The sequence below is a fragment of the Grus americana genome, chromosome 10, assembly GCF_028858705.1.
Source record: "Grus americana isolate bGruAme1 chromosome 10, bGruAme1.mat, whole genome shotgun sequence".
NCBI lineage: Eukaryota > Metazoa > Chordata > Aves > Gruiformes > Gruidae > Grus > Grus americana.
Window position 1 is genome coordinate 1,521,384 of NC_072861.1, and position 18,088 is coordinate 1,539,471.

Consider the following 18,088-nt stretch of genomic DNA (forward strand, 5'->3'; position numbering starts at 1 on the left):
GAGATGGCGCAGGAACACTTTTCCATCAAAAAAAAAAAAAAAAAAAGGTTTAACTGGTTTATGTGGGTGTCTGTCTGGCCACAGGCTCCTGTGTGACTCTGAAGGGAAGGCACAAGGTTTAAAAAAAAGGGGACAAAGTGACCTTGGGGACACTTGGGCAGGATGTGGTGCCCACTTCAAGGGGGAGAACTCCAGCTGGTGCTTCTTGGGGGTGCGTGGTGTAAAGCTGGGACGAGGGGAAACAGACATGCGTGTCAGTGACTTTAATTTCTGGTTTTCTCTTCCGCAAGTAGCTGACTCCACAGAAAAGCCACGTTGGGGGCTGGTCGTCTACTCGGTAGAATCCATCAGCCTGCTTTTATTTAATGAAGAAATCAGTATGATTACTTGATGAGCGTTGGATCAAGGAGGATCTAATCAGTGTGGGTCTCGTATATGTGAACAAGGATTCCTGGCAACCCAGTGGGTGTGATCTATCGCACGTCTCTTCTTGGCTATATTAGGATTTGCTGTGACTGCTGTCGCAGAACACACACTTCACATTTTGAGGGAACTTGGCTCATTTCATAGCTTTTTTCCATTATAACCATGTTTTCTATTAAGGATTAGGAAAACCCAAACTGCTGCAGTTCCAACACCCAGGTCGGAGATTGCTGGGGTGAAGGGACTGGATCCCTTTCTGCTCATCTGAGGAGTGTTCAAACCAGGAGAGCTGGTGATGCCATGCCCGGGCAGTCATGCAAAACACTCATCACCCAGAGTGGGACGGTGGGACTCGCCAGAACCACCACATGGTTCAGCCTGCAACGCCAGCCACACTATGGAGAGCAGCCAAGGACCGTGCCAGCCCCTACATTGGTCCTTCTGTGGTAGAAGATGGTTTGGGAGGGAGGAAAGGGTTTGGGTTCCTCCTCCAGAGACCCCAGCAGAGCAGCGCAGCCTCCTGTGAGAGCCCGAGGTGGCTTGAGTCACAGACAGACCATGTCCTGGCTTCCTCCTCTTCCACCAAAGTGCCTGCCACCACCTCAGCTTCACCATTACTATCCTCAAGAGTATCAGAGAGTAATGGCTGGGTGCATCACAGCAACAGGAAAACCTCGTCCTAATTAGGATATGAGTAGAGTCCACTGCAGAAACTGAAGACACTGTGGCACAGGCAACATGAGACAACCACGTCTCCAAAGGAAACTTACAGCAATATCTCCCCACACCAGCGAAGTTGTTGTACTGATGGCATCTGTTGGGTTTTTGTGGTCTTTCTTAGGAAATGTTTTGATGGCGTATTCAAAAATCCCCCCCTCTGGGGGAGAATGATGCATGCAAGTCCCAGACAATGGCTAGTTTTGATTAACATCTGAATTTTGGGACCATATCTAGAAAAAAAACACCTCTGTTTTATCAGGGATCCTTGGGGTCCAGTTTGGTGGGGTCCAAAGGTACCCAGGGTGTAGCTGCACTGCTGCTGCTGGCTTTTCAGCAAAAGTTCCCAGGAGATGGAGTTGATGAGGGCAAATTTAAAGCATGAAACAAAATAATATATATATTGTATAAATACAAGCAATTTTGCTGCGAGCAAACTATTTCCTGAGTCAGCCAAATAGTAGCGGTTTTAGGAAATCAACTTCTAGGAGAACAAGTTAGGAAAACTTTTTTGAAGACCAACTTCTTCAACGTCACATCTCTTTGGACTTCTTAAAGCTTTTTAAAATGCCTGCATGGTAGGGAGAAAAGCTGAAGGAATGGGGTGCAAGAGGAGGGGAGAATCTTTCAAGACATACGGCTGAATGCAGATGCCCTCTGAGAAAAGTGGAACCAAGCGAGAAATGTTGCGGCACGCCCAGTCGCAGCTCTACCACCACAGCTCCAGCTCTGTGGGAATCGATGGACCACACCAGCAGTTTGCGATCTGCTCCCTCTCTGGCAAGAAAACCACAGTGTGTTTTTGCAAAACTGTTCATGCAGTCTCTGCATGAGGAAGGGTTCACAGCCTTGACCGCTTGGGGCATGTTCAGCTTTGCTTAGGTATGTGCACTAGGACATCTTTCTCCTGGGACATGCAGAAAATCTGAGCATGGAGGAGACTAGGTTGAGCCCTCACGTGGCTGTATCTCACCTGTGTGTCCTGCTGGGCTGGACTTGTCCCATTTGGTGATCACAAACTGCCTGGGAGGATGGTTTGTTCCCTCCGCAGCACAAAGCACGTGCTGTCTGAAGGGGATGGCATCTGGCGGGCAGCTCCGGGCTCCGATCCAGCAAACGGTATGGGAAGAGGCAAAATCCATACAAGGAGATGCTGTCATCTTCTCACTACCTCCTCTTTTGCCCCCACCTAGAGAGAACATGAATACAGAACATCTTCAGGGGAACTCGTTCCCCCCATGGGACAGAGGGAAGGAGTCAGGATCGGGCAGTGAAGGAGGCTACAGTGTGAAGGCTTTTTTGCCTCACCTTTTTGCAGAAGCCGGAAAAGATTCAGATGGCGCAGGGTGATGGCAGGAGCGGAGAGGATGGAGGCCGTCGGACGCTGCTTGGCTCTGCCACTGCCTTCTCCTGGGCAAGTCAGCCACAGATGCTGTGTCCTCCATGCCCTCAGCTTGTCACATTACACAAGTAATGGGGTTACACATGTTGATCAGAGCTGTGGAGGGTTTCCAGAGGAGGTTGAGCATTAACATGCCCCAGCCACCAGTGTTCAAATCCATGGCGCAGCCGGGACAGCGCCACTCTTGGCCCAGCTGCCATTTTGGGGCACTCAGCCGAACGCAAACAGGCACGGGGAGGTGGCAGCGGGGTCCGGGAGCCCTCATGAAGGGCAGTTTGCAACCTGTATGGCTTCACTTGCCTGAACGATTCGGGGCGGGGCAGGAGACAGCCCTGGAAATGGCCGCCGTCCCCCGAGGCACCGTGCTTCTCCTCAGCGCCCACCGCCCCTCAGGTTCCCGCCGCCGCCCCTCAATATCTTCCCGCCGCCGCTGCCCCTCAGAGCCCATCGTCGTGTCGTGGCCCGCCCCCCCGTCCCCGCTGCTCACCGCCCCCGCTCCTCACCGTCCTCCGCCCCTCAGGTTCCCGCCGCCCCTCAGCGTCCTCCCGTCGCCACCGCGCCTCAGGGCTCCTCCTCCCGCCGCCGCTGCCGCCGCTTCCCGCTACGATGTTTCGGGGCCACCGCGCCTGGTTCTCACAGAGCGTCAGCCCGGGCCCCCGGGAGCTGTGGGGTGAGGTGTCTCGGCGGCGCTCCGGGGATGAGCCACGGAGGGGCACGGAGCTGACACATGCCCTCGGTGGGGCTGAGCAGTGGGGGCACCGGCCTCTCAGCCCACAGTGGGGCAGAGCAATGGCGGCACTGCCCCCTCACCCCTCGGTGGGTCAGAGCAATGGCGGCACAGCCCCATCACCCCTCAGTGGGGCAGAGCAATGGTGGCACTGCCCTGTCACCCCTCACCCCTCAGTGGGGCAGAGCAATGGCAGCACTGCCCCATCACCCCTTAGTGGAGCAGAGCAGGGCTGAGCCCCTCACAGCAGGGCAGAACATAGGTTTGGCAGGTCCCCCCCAATGCCGGGGAAGACCAGGGTGCCCCCACACAGAGGAAAAGTCCAGAAGAGTCCTCAAACGGGGCAGTGGGAGACCCATCCATCTACCTCCTCATCCCTCTCTTACCTCTGCAGCGGCTGGCGGCGGGGTGCTCACCCACCAGCGGGATGCCGACTACCTCTTCAGCAGTGATGCTGCCCACCCGGACACCCGCAGGTTGGCTGTCTACCCCCATGTCACCCCCATGTCAGCAGCACCCTCCATCTGCTTGCACAGATGCCCATGGCCCCGTTTCACGGTCATGATGAGCCCTCTCCATGCGATGGCTGTGGAGAATGAAAGATCAGCGAAGGTTTTAATGTATTTAAAGTATTTAATGGATGCCAACATCCTTTAAAAGTGCCTGGTACAGGTCTGCCGGGGTTTTACTGCTTAGTGGAGTCTGAGAACTCACACCCGTGCTAAACCATAGCTAGACAAAACAGAAAATGTCTGTGGAAACCATCCACGTGTTAGGCTGGCTTAACTCCGATGTAAATTAAACTAATTGTGCTGGTTTTCTGGCTACCTTTGAATTGATCTACTGGAAAATTCAAGGTCTAAAATAGAGGCAACACCATCCCCAAGGAAGGAACCAGGTACTAAAAAGCCAGTGTGGGCTAACTTCGAAAGCAAGCATGGGGGTAAAACTGGCTGGAAAAGGGCTGAATTGCTATTTTCCTTCTGCTTGCTTAATATAAAAAAAAATCAGAGAGCTCAAGAACATTTGTACAAATATGAGGAAAGGCTAACCAGTGTCTTCCTCCAGTTAGTGACTATGTATATTCAATATCATGTAAATATATTGATGTGAAAGGGAATGGCAATGTTTTCTCGCAGTGCTCTGCAGCAGGCTTCGCTAGGCTGGACTAAGCGGCTCCTTTTAACACATGATTGCTTAAAACTGGCTTAGATTTTTGAAATCCTTCAGCTATGTGTTCCAGCTTCGGGAGGGAAATCCCGAGAAACCAGAGTAACAACCTTCCTTCCGTCACAGCATCCTGCCGGACTGGGTTGTTTCCCCACACGAATATATATATAGTTATATATATTCAATGCATATATTCTGATTACTTATTTGAAAAATTTAATCATTATCCATACCCTTAAACCTGACAAACAATATTTACTTCCTCTCTAAGGAGCACGGTGAGTGCTTGAGCATCCTCCACCCACCCTTCCTCGCTCAGGGATTGTGCCGTGAGCCTGAGCAGGGCCAGTGGGGTTAAGAATAAATAAATAAAAATCACATTTTTTCCCCCCTCCCTGATGAACCGGTCTCATCTCAAGAGCAGGTTTTGCAGTGGTGTCATTTAGTCCCTAAAAATACGTGTTTACCTGGTTCCCGGTGTCCTTCCTCCAGGCTGCTCTCAGGAGGTGCCAGCAGCCAGGACTGTAACAGGACATTGCTGGTAGAGTGTCATAGTTAGAAAATTACAGAAAATTAGGTGCTTTTGGCAAAAATGTCGGAGCAGGTCAGTTTTAATGACAATATCCCTTCAAACTTTTTGTGGTTTGGGTTTTTGCAGGCTTACCTTTGGAATCCAGCTGTCTTTTTCTCTTCCAGAATACACGAGAGCCTCGATTACTTGGAGGGCAGAGCTACAGTCTTTCACTCCCGTTACCTCTCTGTGTGGGGGAGCACCGACGTGGGAGCAAAGCCGTCAGTGGTTCTGGGCCACTTTGTCCTGCCACCTGCCTGCCTGCAAGAAGGTTGAGGGGGAGAAAAAAAAAAAAAAAAAATCAGGGTTTGGATCCCCTGGGGGTTCCCCTGTGACCAAAGTATTTTGGGGGTGCAAAGAAGAACCTCCAGGTACTTCTGCTCTACGTGGAGGGAATTTCCTTCTACTGGGAGTGATTCTTCTTCCCTGGAGGCAGAGGATACTCTATCTATATTTTCCACCTATTATATTCTCCATCTATTATCATAGAATCCCAGACTGGTTTGGGTTGGAAGGGACCTCACAGCCCATCTAGTTCCACCCCCCTGCTATGGGCAGGGACACCCTCCACTAGCCCAGGTTGCCCAAAGCCCCATCCAACCTGGCCTTGAACACTGCCAGGGAGCCAGGGGCAGCCACAGCTTCTCTGGGCAAGCTGTGCCAGCGCCTCACCACCCTCACAGGGAAGAATTTCTTCCTCAGATCTAATCTAAATCTACCCTCTTTTAGTTTAAACCCCTTCCCCCTTGCCCTGTCACTCCCTTGTAAGCATTCCCTCTCCACCTTTCCTGTAGCTCCTTCAGGGACTGGAAGGGGCTCTAAGGTCTCCCCGGAGCCTTCTCTTCTCCAGGCTGAACAATCCCAACTCTCTCAGCCTGGCTCCAGAGCAGAGGTGCTCCAGCTCTCTAAGCATCTTTGTGGCCTCCTCTGGACTGGCTCCAACAGCTCCATGTCTGTCTTGTACCAGGGACCCCTTAGCTGGACGCAGTACTGCAGGGGGGTCTCACCAGAGTGGAGTAGAGGGGCAGAATCCCCTCCCTCGACCTGCTGGTCACGCTGCTTTTGATGCAGCCCAGGCCACGGTTGGCTTTCTGGGCTGCAAGCGCACACTGCTGGCTCATGTTGAGCTTCTCATTAATGAACACCCCCAAGTCCTTCTCCTCGGGGCTGCTCTCAATCCATTCTCTGCCCAGCCTGGAGTTGTGCTTGGGATTGCCCTGACCCACACGCAGGACCTTGTGCTTGCCCTTGTGGAATTTCATGCGGTTCGCACGGGCCCACCTCTCCAGCCTGTCAAGGTCCCTCTGGATGGCATCCCTTCCCTCCAGCGTGTCGACCGCGCCACACAGCTTGGTGTCGTCAGCAAACTTGCTGACGGTGCACTTGATCCCACTGTCCATGTCACCGACAAAGATGTTAAATAATACTGGTCCCAGTACAGACCCCTGAGGGACACCACTCCTCCCTGGTTTCCACCCGGACGTCAAACCGTTATATTGCATCAGCGAGCAGTGCTGTGCAGCGAGGTCCTGCCGGGGCTGCCGAGTGCATTTGCTAGCACCCGCAAGAGGCAGGGGCTTGCACGAGCAGTGACTTCCGCACAGTCTTGTTATCTGATACTCTCACAGTCATTTATTTTTTTGTTCATGGCAGAAATCAGAAGGAAAATCGGTCGTTTTATTTGGGAGCAGGTGGATGATTCACTTGCAGAACAGGTAAGATGAGAAATAGCTACTACAGGAGGTGTAGCTTAAAAAAAATAGCGTTTGTATGAACCACAGGGACCCTGGTTGACATCCCAGACCCTCGACCCAAATACGGGATCAAATCTTCTTGTCCTCACGTGTCCCTCTCAGCCCGACATCCCAGGGGACGCAGCACCAGACTGAGCGCAGGATTTTCTCCCTCACCCAGACACCCAGTTTCCCTGGCACGTCCTTCCAGGGCTGCCGATCGCCACGGTCTGAGCTCAGCCCTGTCATGCAGCATTTTCCTTCCCCGGGTAGCTCCGAGACACACTGCCCGCTCTCTTCTTGAAGCAACTTCTCAGTACTTTTGAAGCAAAAGCGTGATTAGATTCAAAACTTTATTCTAAATTATGCTTGAAATCACAAGTCCTAAAAATACCACTCTCTTGGACCACGTCCCTACTATTTTGCGGGGTACCCAGGGCACAATTTTAACTGTGTTGATACTCACAGCCCAAGGAAAATCTGACGGACGAACTGGAGGCGGCGAGAAAAGCCTGTGAGGAAGAAGCGGAGGAGGATATGCTAGACCTGGCCGAAAGGTATTTTCCTGCCCTCGGCGGTAGGATTTGGATGTGCCCCCCACATTTCAAGAGATCCCCAGTGTATAGGAGGTAACGCACAGATTCTTTCCCCCCGCCAACGCAGCAGTGAAGAAGAAACAAGCTCCAGAGCTCCTGCCCAGGGCAAATTTCCATACCATGCCCTCCAGGAATACCCGATGAATAACATGGTGACAGGTAAAGTTCAGCATCGGTAGATTTTTTAGGAGTGGAAAATATGCCTGAAAATGGAAAATATGCCTGAAAACAACTGCGGATGAAGCAGGGATCCCCTCCGCATGCTCCTCGCTTCCTCCTCCTACTTAGAGCAGCGGAAACGCTGAGGGTGTGACAGGAATCGCTCCCTTCCCCTCCATGCTTTGCGTTTTCCACCGTCCCAGTTTGAGAACAGGACAGCTCCCCCAGCAGGACCTCATGCTTTCCCTTCGTAGGCTACGCCTCTGCTCGTGACATGAAGAAATATGACGGAGAGCTCCGCGATTTTATTCCCGGCACCTCGGGCTACAAGGTGTATTGGATTCAGAACGAAATTAACATTTACTCTGATGTGAAGACTAAAATGAAGAGAAAATTGTAAGTAACAGGTGGCTGTTTGCATAAAAAACTTACAAATAGCTGTCAGAGAGCTATTGGTTGTGTTTTGAAATCCAATCCCGTAGTTAGAAGCTGAGAGGCCTCCTCACTTGCTCTTCTACAGATCAATGGTTATTTTACCCATCGGTCTGCGTTCTCCCTGTGTTCTAGTTAAATAGCGAAGAAATTGGTGCGGTATCGAGCTGCAAATTCTGAGTTAAATCTCTGCGGTATATGGGGGAATTTATAAATTAGCACTGCTTGGCTTGTCCTGACTGCAGCTCAGCATGTTTGATGTATATTTAAATACCTGGCTACACTTACTGTAAACATTTTCTTCAAGTAAGTATTTAAAAAGAAATTCCACAGCAAACTTAAATATAGACATTTCTCCCCAAACCACAAATCCTTTGTCTTTTTATTTGTACAGAGGGATTCAGGATGTGGCTGCGAGGTAATTTTCCTGGGAGGGACACACAGAAGCGTCCTCGCAGGGAGAAGTCGCCCCGCGGCACAGCAGCACCCGCGCGTGGTACACGCACACCGGTGGGACCCAGCGCCGTCGTGGGGCTGGCAGGACAGGCAAGGGCTGGCCCGGGATCTCACACGGGGAGCTCCGTGGGTTTGCAGAGGTTTTGAGCGCAGGGCTCCAGACCTCCCCTAAGCAAAACCCACCGGAGCTGGTCACGCAAGGCGCGGGGGAAAAGTCAGGGACCCTCGCCCAGCCGGGGTGCCAGGAGCGCTGCCTGCCCTTGCCAGGGCACCCTGCCCGCAGGTCAGGGTCTCCTCTGCCTCCAAAGAGCCTCTGCATAGCAGGGTGGTTTTGGGGGGCAGCAGTGAGCCCCAGAACTCTTCCCATCCTTGCCGCACCCTGGGGAAACTGTTGTATGGAGCATCTCGCTGGGGGCAGGACAGCACAAACTGCACCAGGGCCCGGCTCCACAGGAGCTTCCACCCAATACAGCGCTCTGCTCAGCCCCATTCACTCCCCTCATACAACAAACAGCAGCGACAAGACTTTTTCATTTCAGCACTTAAAAGTGACCAGCGCAGTTATAAAAAGCAAATTTTATTCTGGCACAGTATGACCCCCGTGCTGTCTGCTCGGAAGAGGCACAGGCAAACCCCACCCCGGAGGCGCTAAGAGACTCTGGCAAGCTCTGAGGAGCCACCACAGTTGTCCTCTCCTGGCGGCGTACCACAGGACAGCCTGTAAAATAACAACTTTGCGCCTCGCACCCCAAACAGCCAGGAAAGAACCCAAAAAGATGCTAGAAAACACAAAGGTGTTGAGTCCTCCTCACCTTCCGAAGCCTTGGACACCTGTATTTGGGACGCGGCACCCCAAGGAACCAGCCCTCCCTCCTCATCCCTGGGGACGCGGGCTTCCAAAGACCAGGCAGGCTGAGATGTTTTCCCTACTTTTATTGGAAAAGTGACATACAGCGACTGACTCAGAGCGCTCCTCGGGGCGTTTTGAAGTTCATCCCCACCGTGGGCTGCGTCACCTGCAGGTTGGACAGGCTGCCGAAGTCCTGGAAAACAACACGGGATGGGGAGATCGGTTACAGCGCGCTGCCTGCCATCTGCAGAAGTGCCCAGAGCGTCGAAGCCTTCAGCCAACACATCAAGCCCCTCAGGGCAGCGGGATTGCCGCTGGGGACGTGTCACCGGCCTGGCAGGGGGACAGCTGGGGACACTCACCAGGAGCTTCAGCATTTCCTTGGTGTCCGGGTCCACTTCGATGATCTCCTGGTCGAGGGCAGAAACCTGGGGATGGAAGAGAGATAGATGCAGTTTGATGAGGCCCCGCAGCCACGTCCCTGCTGCCACCAGGGTGTCCGCACGCGCCCACTCCAGTCCCATCCCACCGCAAACAAGATCTTGCTGCCTGTCGTGGGGAAGGACTCCGTCAACGGAATGAGCCAGGAGGACCCCGATGGAGTCCAGCTCTCCTGCCAAAATGCTGTGAGAGGCCACCTGGTGGCAGAGAGACCCCGCACAGGGAGAAGAGCCAGCGTCAGGTCCACAACTTCACCAGACCTGGTGGTCACCACTGACACACTCATCCTGTGCCATGAGCCCCCGAGGCCAGAGCCCGACCACCGTGGTGCCAGACAGCAATGCCAACTGACTGCCTGGGCTGTCCCACCCCAGCACCTGAAGTCTCCTGCCCTGTAAGCCCAGAGCAACCTCCTCCAACCCTCTCTGGACCCCAAACCTTGATCTCCGTGTGCCTCCTCCCCCAAGAGGCTTCGTCACACTAGTATTTTTGTAAGAAACTGAATAACGCAGGTTCGGCCAACGCTGCATCAACAGCTACAGCACGGATGCTCCTTCCCTGCTCGGGGTCCCTCCAGGGGGGACCTCTCCCACCAGCACCACCTCATCCTGCCTTCAAAACTTAGCTGGAAGGTTACTACATAAAACACACGGACAACGGCCTCAGCTGGTTCCTCCAGGCCTCTGACACCTGCTGTGCATGTCAGCACTGTGCTGACACCTAAAATCTGGGGCGTTGAAGCATCTGTGAGAGGATATGCACGGAGCCGACGCTGTTTCATGCATCATCTCTAGCTGTTAGGAGTGAGGGAGTCAAACCGAGCCCTGGTCTCTTGCGGAGAGAAGCGTCACCTTGCTTTGGGCTACGAAACCAAGGTGGAAAAGCGGCAAGGGCATTCCTGAGGCAGATCTCCATGTGGAGAGAGGGGGACAGCACCAGCCCTCCTTACTGCACTGCCAAGGCTCCCATGACATCCTACCATCACACCTGTTCTTCCCACATCATCGCTAAAATGATCTTCCATGTAACCAAACCCCAGCACTGATGATTTAGGAGAGCTGAGATAACAGATCCAAGTGGTTCTGGAACACGGGAAACGCTTTTGGAGCTCCTCTCCTTGCGCTATCAGCGACCAGCTCATGGGTGAGACCTCAAGCCCTCGCGAATGCAGGTTGAAGACAAGACAGGGTTTCACCAATTCCCTCTTCAGCGACATCTGCTGTACAGCAAGTTTTAGGCTGCTCTGAAATATCTTCCTGCACCCCATGAAGTTGTCAGGTTTTTTTTTTTTCCCCTCATTTTGTCCAGAAAATCAAGGAGGGACACACAGGAAGTCAGCTGCTCCTCCCAGCCCAGTCAGCGGTTTTGGAGGCAGCGTGCCGAGATGAGGCCGAAATCTGCCTCAGCCCTCCTTGACCCAACCCCTCCTCAGCTCCTCCTGTCTTAAAGAAATTTGGAGGAGACGCCTTGAGGCAGGACAGACAGATGCCAAAGCAGACACTCAAGCGCAGCCAGGGCCTCACCTCGGGAACGTAGTTATCCCTCCTCTCCCTCTCCTCTTCCTGCAGTTTGATGGAGATGCCTCGGACGGGGCCCCTCTGAATACGCTTCATCAGGTGCGTGACATACCTGCGGGACACACAGGACCCTCCAGGACTTCCTGATGCTCCCGGAGCTCACGTCTCCCAAAATTGCAGCAGGCTGAGGAGACGGACCTCCCGCCGGTGACCCCGGCGCTGTCCCACCACCGATGTCCCACCGCCAGCCCCGGTGACGTCCCACCGCCTCCAAGCCACGTCAGGGACGGCAAAGTGTCCGACAGCAACAGGGTTTGGGAGGGAAGGGACGGACCCCCCCAAACACGGGAAAGCTTTCGGCGTTCCTCTCCCTGCACTATCGATGACCAGGCCACGGGCGAGACCGCGATCACTTTCGAATGCAGGTTGCGGTAATTCCCACCCGTGTCCAAACACCACGCACCCAACCGCCTGCCCCCCCCCCCCGGGACAACCCCCCCCGCCTCACCCCGCGATCTTGTTACGCAGCTTCTTGCTGGGGATGATGGCGATCTCCTCGCACACCCGCTTGTTGGTGTGGAAGTCGTTCCCCAGGCGGGTGTAGTACTTCTCGATGATCACCCGGGCGGCCTTCTTCACCGTCTTCGTTCGGACGCGTCCCTGGGCGGGTTGGAGGCGAAGGAAACACCGGTCAGGCCCCGCCGGAGCCCCGCGGCCCCTCAGCGACAAGTCTCACCCCAGCCCCGCTCCCCAAGCCCGCCCGCTCCCCGCCCCGCTCTTCCCCGCTCCCCAGAGCCGCTCGGCGCCCCGGGCGGAGCGGTCCCGGCGGCGGATGGCGGCGGATGGCGGCGGCGGACACGATCGGGACCCACCATGTTGGCGGCGGCCGCGGAAAGAGAGCAAAGGATGCCGGGAGGCGCGCGGGGCCGCCGGGAACCCGCGGCGCCCCCAGCGCCCTCTCGCGGCTCGGAGGACGCATGAAGGGGCGGAGGGACGGGACTCGGCTTGAGGGGCGGGGCTCCGAGGGGGCTCGGCTTGAGGGGCGGGGCTCCGAGGGGGCTCGGCTTGAGGGGCGGGGCTCCCAGCGCTCCCCCGGGTCCCAGCGCCGGCCGCAGGGAGCGGGCTGGGCGCCCCAGGGGCCGGATCCAGCGCTGGTCCCGGAGGCCTCAGCACCGCTCTGCACCCCCCCTGGGCTGCAGCAGCCCCCGTGCAGCCAAGGAAATAATTTTGGGGAGCACCAGCTGGTGCCAGAGGAGCAGGCAGAGCCTTCACAAACTCACAGCGCCCCAGAGGAGGGGTCCAGCCCCATGGGAGCATCACCCAGCCCCATGAGATGACGGTGGGGGGGGAACAGAGGCAAGAACAAGGGCAGGAGGAAGGAACCAAAGCTCCCCCTGTCCCCTCACTGCAGTGGGGGCAGACAGGACCCCTGGAGCCCATCACCCCTGTGGAACACCCCCCAGCAGGGTGTCACCCCCTCCCACACAACCTCATTAACTCACTGCTGTGAACATTTGAGCTTTAATTGGCATCTAAACCCACATCTCCAGCAGGGTCACCTATAGCATCCATACATTCCCCCCACCATGCCAGCATGAGGCTCAGCTTCTCCCAGCTATTTCAAAACCCAGAGCTGAGGATAAGAGACACCACCAGCCCTCCAGATTGTGGAGATCTCGCACGAAGCACACAAGCAAGGACCACAGGAGATTTTTTTTTTTTTTTTGCTGCAACGTGTTTATTATGTGCCAAAAACTACACCACAGCTTACTCCACGCGTCTGTAGGAGAGTGCAGTCTTGCCTGCATATACTACAATGAGGTAGAGACTTCACACACAGCTTCACGAAACCCCACAAAGAGCAGCTGGGATATGCAACAATGCAACATCAGCTCAGCAGGAGAGAAAAAAAAAAAAGAGGGAGAAATTATGACACTGGTTCTTTGGCACACAGCTTCCGATAGAGGGGAAAGTAAAAAAAAAAACAAACAGAAAATAATTAAAGTTCTCAAATCCCAGCAGCAGCATTTCAGTCGACTGCACCATTACTCCATACGTTTCATAAAGGAAAAGGAAAAGTACTTGTCCCCTCTAAGAGAAAGGGCTCCTATGAACCTTCATCTGTCCACCGAAACGCAGCCCTTTTTTAGCTAGTTACAAAAGAAAAGTAAGTCCTGTGACTTTGTGTGATTAAAAACCTCTATCAACCCCCCTTAAGTGCAACTTAAAAAAGTGCAACAAACTATTTAAAACTATATACAGCAGCTCAGAGATCGTTTATCCGGTCCAGTTTCAAATCCAAAAAAAAAAAAAAAGCCCGTCCTGTTCTGTTGCAAACCCCTCGATTTACAACTTTCCACCAGCAGCCCCCAGACACAAATTGCAATAATGTTAAAAGCTGCCAGGAAAGAAAAAAATCTCTCGTTTCAAACGACTTAAAAACTGTTTAAGAGTGTAAAAAGGAACTGGTAAAAACCCTCGAGCGTAAAATATGAAATATGATTTTGGTTTAAATGAAGAGCAAAGTCTCCTTGTTGTTACAGTAAAAAACGCCAGCTGAACATTCAGTTTATGCCGTTCAGATGGGGGTTAAATGAATGGAAAGGCACTGTATGGCAACTGCAAAAAAATGGAGCCAATGAGACCTGCATTATTACCATCAGTATTGCAAGGAATGTAAAAAAGCGCCTTTAATAAATAAAAAACCTAGGTGAAGGCATCTGCATAAACACCTTCTCAACACGTGGCCCTTTTTTTTTTTTGCTTCTCGTCAGCAAACTAGGAACCAAAGTCTGGGAACTGCAGAATCACTTGAGGGGCGCTCCCCCCCCTCAAAAAACCCCCCAAACAAAACCCGACAAAATTCACTGTGCATTAGTGCAGAAACAAAAAGACCAGCAAGTGCAAACGTGAATGTAGATTTTTTTTTTCCCCATTAGTCCTCAGGAAGCGCGTTCCCAGCCTGGGTCTGGCACCAGCAGGCACGCTCGTGCGCTCTCCACTTGGCAGGTTAACAAAAGGACTTTCTCCTGCGCCTGCGGCGGCCTCCGAACCTCGGCAGCCTCTTTAGCTGGAGTCTCTGTTCTTCTGGTTGCGCATCAGCGGGCGGTGGTGACGCAGGACCTCCATGGAGTGCTGCCAGTGCCAGCAGGAGCGACAGAAGTACTTGAAGCAGATCTGCGGGGAGAGCAGAGGGGCGACGCCATGAGGCGATGCCGTGGGGCTGGGGTTTCGAGGCAAACGGACTGCGGGGGAAGCGGCAACCCTCCCCTCCCTGGTTTCGCAGCCCACGCCAGCACAGCGGGTCTTCCAAGCAGAGGGAGGGAATTCCAGAAATGCTGCTGGAGGGCGTGTTGTGCCAAGCCCTTTTAAGTAGGTTTGGAAATCAGGACCGGGGCGCTGGCTGGCAGCAGCCAGCCGGGGGCACTTGCAGACAGGGGCTGCGACACCTCTGCCCAACACCCAGGCAGGGACAGGGCAGCAGCCGGGCTCTGGCAGCACTTGCTGCGCTCCCGCTGCCATCAGAGCGGAGCATGCTGCTGCTCATCTCCCACGTAGACTCCACAGGAAGCCACGGGACCCTGGCAAGCTCTTTTGCCTGCAGCAAGTGGAGGTCAGAGTCCCTGGAGTGACCACACTCCAACTCCCAGACTGTCACGGCTTGCAGAGCAGCAGCCTCCCCTTGGGGTCAGCCCGCAGTGTGCCCTGGCACAGCACCGGCCGCAGCATCCCTGGCTCAAGGCAGAGTGGAAAGCTGCCTTCGCCTCCCAATGAGGGCTGCATCTCCTCCAAAATAAGGGCCCACCCGCGGCTCTTGCACGAACACTTCATCCTCCCCCCTCGGCAGGGGACAACAGGCATCCTCAGACACTAGAGCCTGCTCCTCCTTGAGGAAACTCCCCCCAAGTGGGGCAGCCAGGAGCTGAGCACAGCAGCAGGGTAAAGCCTTACCTGGTCTCTGCAGAAGAAAGGGCCAGGCTGGGCGCTGCAGACTTGGCACATTGAATCCTCCAGGTAGGGGTCGATCTGAACCTGCATGAGAACCAGGCAGTGGGCATGAAGCAGTGCTGGGAGCCCCAGTGGCACTGACCCGCTGCCCTGGGTACCCCAAATCCAGCACCACAGGGATACAGGACAGGTACACAGTTCATGGTGCTCCAAGCAGCACCAGCTATCGCAGATTCAACTCCCCAGGCTGCCCCATCAGCTCCACTCACCTTTTTAGTAAACTTGGTAGTTTTGATTTCCACAAACGCAGCGGTCACTGCCTTCAGATAGCTGCGCTGGTTGTTAAAGGTGACACGGCCAGATCCTGGAACAAACCAGACCACAAGTGTGAGACTGACCTGGCACCTACGGCAGGAACCAGGGGAGGCTGAGAGGGAGCTGCTGCCAGCACCATCCCCTCCCCGGCACAGTTCAGCAACCGGCAGGGAAGCAGCTTTTGCAGGGAGACACCGTCTAAGGCCTCCTGGCTCTGCCTGCCTCCTTCCCCAGGCAGTAACAAAAGCACAGCAGGCAGCTGGGAGCAGAAAGGCTTTTGACACCTCCAGGCTGGTTAAGACATGAGCTTACAGGTGGCAGCGCTCCCACGAGGAGCAGCAGCAGCCAGGCAGAGGGAGGGAGGCTGCCGGGGCACTGCTGAGGGCAGCACAGCAGCAGGCTCCATGCCTGCACCTGAAATAAGCTGGTGCAGAGACAGCTCAGCAGCTTTTATTTTGAGCCTCCCACTCATCCCAGAGCCTTGCATTTTACAGCTTCATTGCCAGTCAGCAGCATTCCTGCACCACTTGTTCCCAGCCAAGTTTTGTTCAGCTCCAGGAAAACATCTCTCTGCTCACCTACGAGTTTTTCCTCAGTGTAAAGGGAGCTTTGGCTGTTACAAAATTGTCCTGGGTGCTGGCAGATCACTAAAGCTCAGCTCACCCCTGACAGCCACAGTGCCAAGCATTACCCAGAACCCATCTACTCTCCTGCAGCATCACAAAGGACACAGGCTGGAGGGCCTGGAGCTGGTTCAGGGTTACACTGCATACAGGGGGATCCTCCTCCTTCTAAGAGGGAGAACTCCATCTCCTAGTGGGATCCCCAAAAGCTCTCTGGGCCTTCTCTGTTGAGATCAGCTGATCTGGGTCAAAGGCAGCTTCTTGTAAGAGCAGCCAGACACCAATTTATCACAGTACACGCCTCCAGCAGGATCACCCTCTACCCAAGGTGATTCAGCACAAGGCAGGTTACACACAGTCATCTTCCCTTGAGGGGCCTTCTGCCAAGCCAGGGGCAGCAGTCAAGCAAGCCTGGGGCAGCGTCTCAGAAGAGGAGGTGCTTCCCTCAACACTGAACAAGATTAGGGTACAGTTTAGTTACTAAAACTGAGTTCATATTGCTGCAACTCTAAGACAAAGGCTGGAAGTGCCAGTCTGCTGCTAGCAGCCAGAGATCTTGCCTGCTGGAGGGAGCAACCTGAGTTCTGCATGACGCCACAGGAAGTTTTAAGGTCATTCTCTAGGACCTCAGTGTCAACACAGGGCAGGTTGCTGTGTCAGACTTTATCCATGGTCATAAAGGAACTAAAAATTTGCTTAAAGTCTCATACTTCATTCCCAGCCCCCCCTCGGGACTGTCTCCCCAAAACCACTTTGGTGGTAAAGCACTGCAGCACCACAGGCATGTCCTAACCACGGCCTTGGGCACCAAGCCTTGACCAAAAGAGCCTGAACACTGTCCAAGGACAGCGACGAGCAGCAGACAGCTCTGCATTACCAAACTCTGACACTGTTCCTGCCTGGCAACTCACAGGAGATTCAGAACTTGCTGCAGCCTGAGCCCAGAAAGCTGCTCCTCCTCACACTCAAGCTGTAGGAGGGTTTTTCCACACAGACCAGTAAGCTCAGTGTTGCCCCTTGGCCCATAAGGCCACCAGGGAAGTACACAGGACATGTTGATATGTTTCAGCTCCTGTGACAGGGCTGCCTCAACAGGGCATGGGGACACGCTCTTCTGCTCTCTGGGGCTGCGCCTGTGACCTGCCCCTCTCAAACACACACATCCCTCTCTGGGAGGTGAGATCTCAGAGGCTTCATCCTTTCCACCTGCAAGAGCATAGTGGGTCTATCTGACCAGTGGTCATGGTTCAGGGCAGCAGCTTGAACCACAGGCAGCAGACTTGCTGCCAGCAGCAGTTTGTGGTTTCAGCCCCATCAGAGGAGGGGAGTGCTGTCCAAGAGTCACGCTCATCCCCAGTGCCTCTCACCCCTGAGCTGAGGTGGACACGGCACCCCCCAGCAGACCCAGTCAGGAGACTCAGGGAACCTCCACTTGTGGCACCGGCTGCCTTGGAAGCCCAAAGCAACAGCACCCTGAAGGGAATCCAAGGACAGTGGGGACAGGACACTGCCCACAGGTGATGGTTCAACCAAGCTGCCCACAGCCCTGCTCTGTTCCTGCTGCCTCTCCAGCAGGAAGGTTCAACAGCCAGTGGGTTCAAGCTTGCCCTGAGAGGCAGCAGGAACCAGGGCAAGAGCCACAGCCATCTCTACACTCCGAGGATGGAAGAACAGCTAAAGCAGCATCTAACAGCCATTAACAGCTGGCTGGTCATGCACAGCCCTGAACAAGGGCAGGAAACCCTTCAGCAATGCCTAAAGAGATGTTAAAAACCTCATGCTGCTCTGGAATGATCTAGGACCTTCCAGTTCCCAGGCACATCAGCTCTGCCAGTGCTCCCCCCAAGGCTCATCTTATCTCCCCACAGCTGGGACACAAGGAGCTTCACCTGTGGGAGAGGCTGGCTGGACATCTGCTCCCAAAGCAGGCAGAGCCTGGCACCCTGGGCAGTCCTCCCCATTTTGGGACCAGAGAGCACTGCTGCAGCCACCTCGGAGTGTGCTGTGG

At 54.4% G+C, this 18,088-nt stretch overlaps 3 protein-coding genes and 1 non-coding gene across 9 annotated transcripts in view; 1 reads left to right on the forward strand and 3 right to left on the reverse strand.

Annotated features, from left to right (window-relative positions):
• The first annotated feature begins 3,148 nt into the window (after nucleotides 1-3,148).
• On the forward strand, nucleotides 3,149-8,532 carry TERB2 (telomere repeat binding bouquet formation protein 2). The gene is made up of 7 exons (XM_054836769.1): nucleotides 3,149-3,212; nucleotides 3,664-3,745; nucleotides 5,136-5,281; nucleotides 6,664-6,725; nucleotides 7,206-7,300; nucleotides 7,410-7,498; nucleotides 7,753-8,532. The coding sequence occupies exons 1-7, from the start codon at nucleotides 3,149-3,151 to the stop codon at nucleotides 7,896-7,898; spliced, it is 684 nt and encodes a 227-aa protein (XP_054692744.1). The 3' UTR covers nucleotides 7,899-8,532.
• A 770-nt stretch (nucleotides 8,533-9,302) lies between these two features.
• RPS17 (ribosomal protein S17) lies at nucleotides 9,303-12,154 on the reverse strand. Its single transcript, XM_054836768.1, has 5 exons — nucleotides 12,067-12,154; nucleotides 11,703-11,854; nucleotides 11,201-11,306; nucleotides 9,599-9,664; nucleotides 9,303-9,429 (listed from the first exon to the last, which is right to left on the reverse strand). Exons 1-5 carry the CDS (start codon nucleotides 12,067-12,069, stop codon nucleotides 9,349-9,351), a joined length of 408 nt encoding a protein of 135 aa, XP_054692743.1. The 5' UTR covers nucleotides 12,070-12,154; the 3' UTR covers nucleotides 9,303-9,348.
• LOC129211048 (small nucleolar RNA SNORA71) lies at nucleotides 11,490-11,621 on the reverse strand. The gene has a single exon (XR_008578748.1). It is a non-coding gene; the product is annotated as a small nucleolar RNA SNORA71 (small nucleolar RNA).
• A 750-nt stretch (nucleotides 12,155-12,904) lies between the features above and the next one.
• Nucleotides 12,905-18,088, reverse strand: part of CPEB1 (cytoplasmic polyadenylation element binding protein 1) — a 42,569-nt gene continuing 37,385 nt past the window's right edge. For all 6 annotated transcript variants that reach the window (XM_054837486.1, XM_054837484.1, XM_054837483.1 and 3 more), the window contains 3 exons: nucleotides 15,412-15,506; nucleotides 15,146-15,226; nucleotides 12,905-14,371 (listed from right to left, as the gene is read on the reverse strand). In XM_054837486.1, coding sequence (XP_054693461.1) covers nucleotides 14,261-14,371; nucleotides 15,146-15,226; nucleotides 15,412-15,506 — 287 coding nt within the window. In that variant the 3' untranslated portion in view covers nucleotides 12,905-14,260. The remainder of the gene's footprint in view (nucleotides 14,372-15,145; nucleotides 15,227-15,411; nucleotides 15,507-18,088) is intronic.

Bases quoted from the DNA above. Each gene is read 5' to 3' on its own strand.
- RPS17 (XM_054836768.1), bottom strand. The intron at 11,307-11,702 runs GTGAGGCGGGGG...TGTGTCCCGCAG, and splicing joins CTGCGTAACAAGATCGCGGG to GTATGTCACGCACCTGATGA. The intron at 9,665-11,200 runs GTGAGGCCCTGG...TTCCATCCCCAG, and splicing joins GGGATAACTACGTTCCCGAG to GTTTCTGCCCTCGACCAGGA.
- TERB2 (XM_054836769.1), top strand. From the start codon at position 3,149: ATGTTTCGGGGCCACCGCGCCTGGTTCTCACAGAGCGTCAGCCCGGGC. The intron at 3,213-3,663 runs GTGAGGTGTCTC...TTACCTCTGCAG, and splicing joins GGGCCCCCGGGAGCTGTGGG to CGGCTGGCGGCGGGGTGCTC. The intron at 3,746-5,135 runs GTTGGCTGTCTA...TTTCTCTTCCAG, and splicing joins GCCCACCCGGACACCCGCAG to AATACACGAGAGCCTCGATT.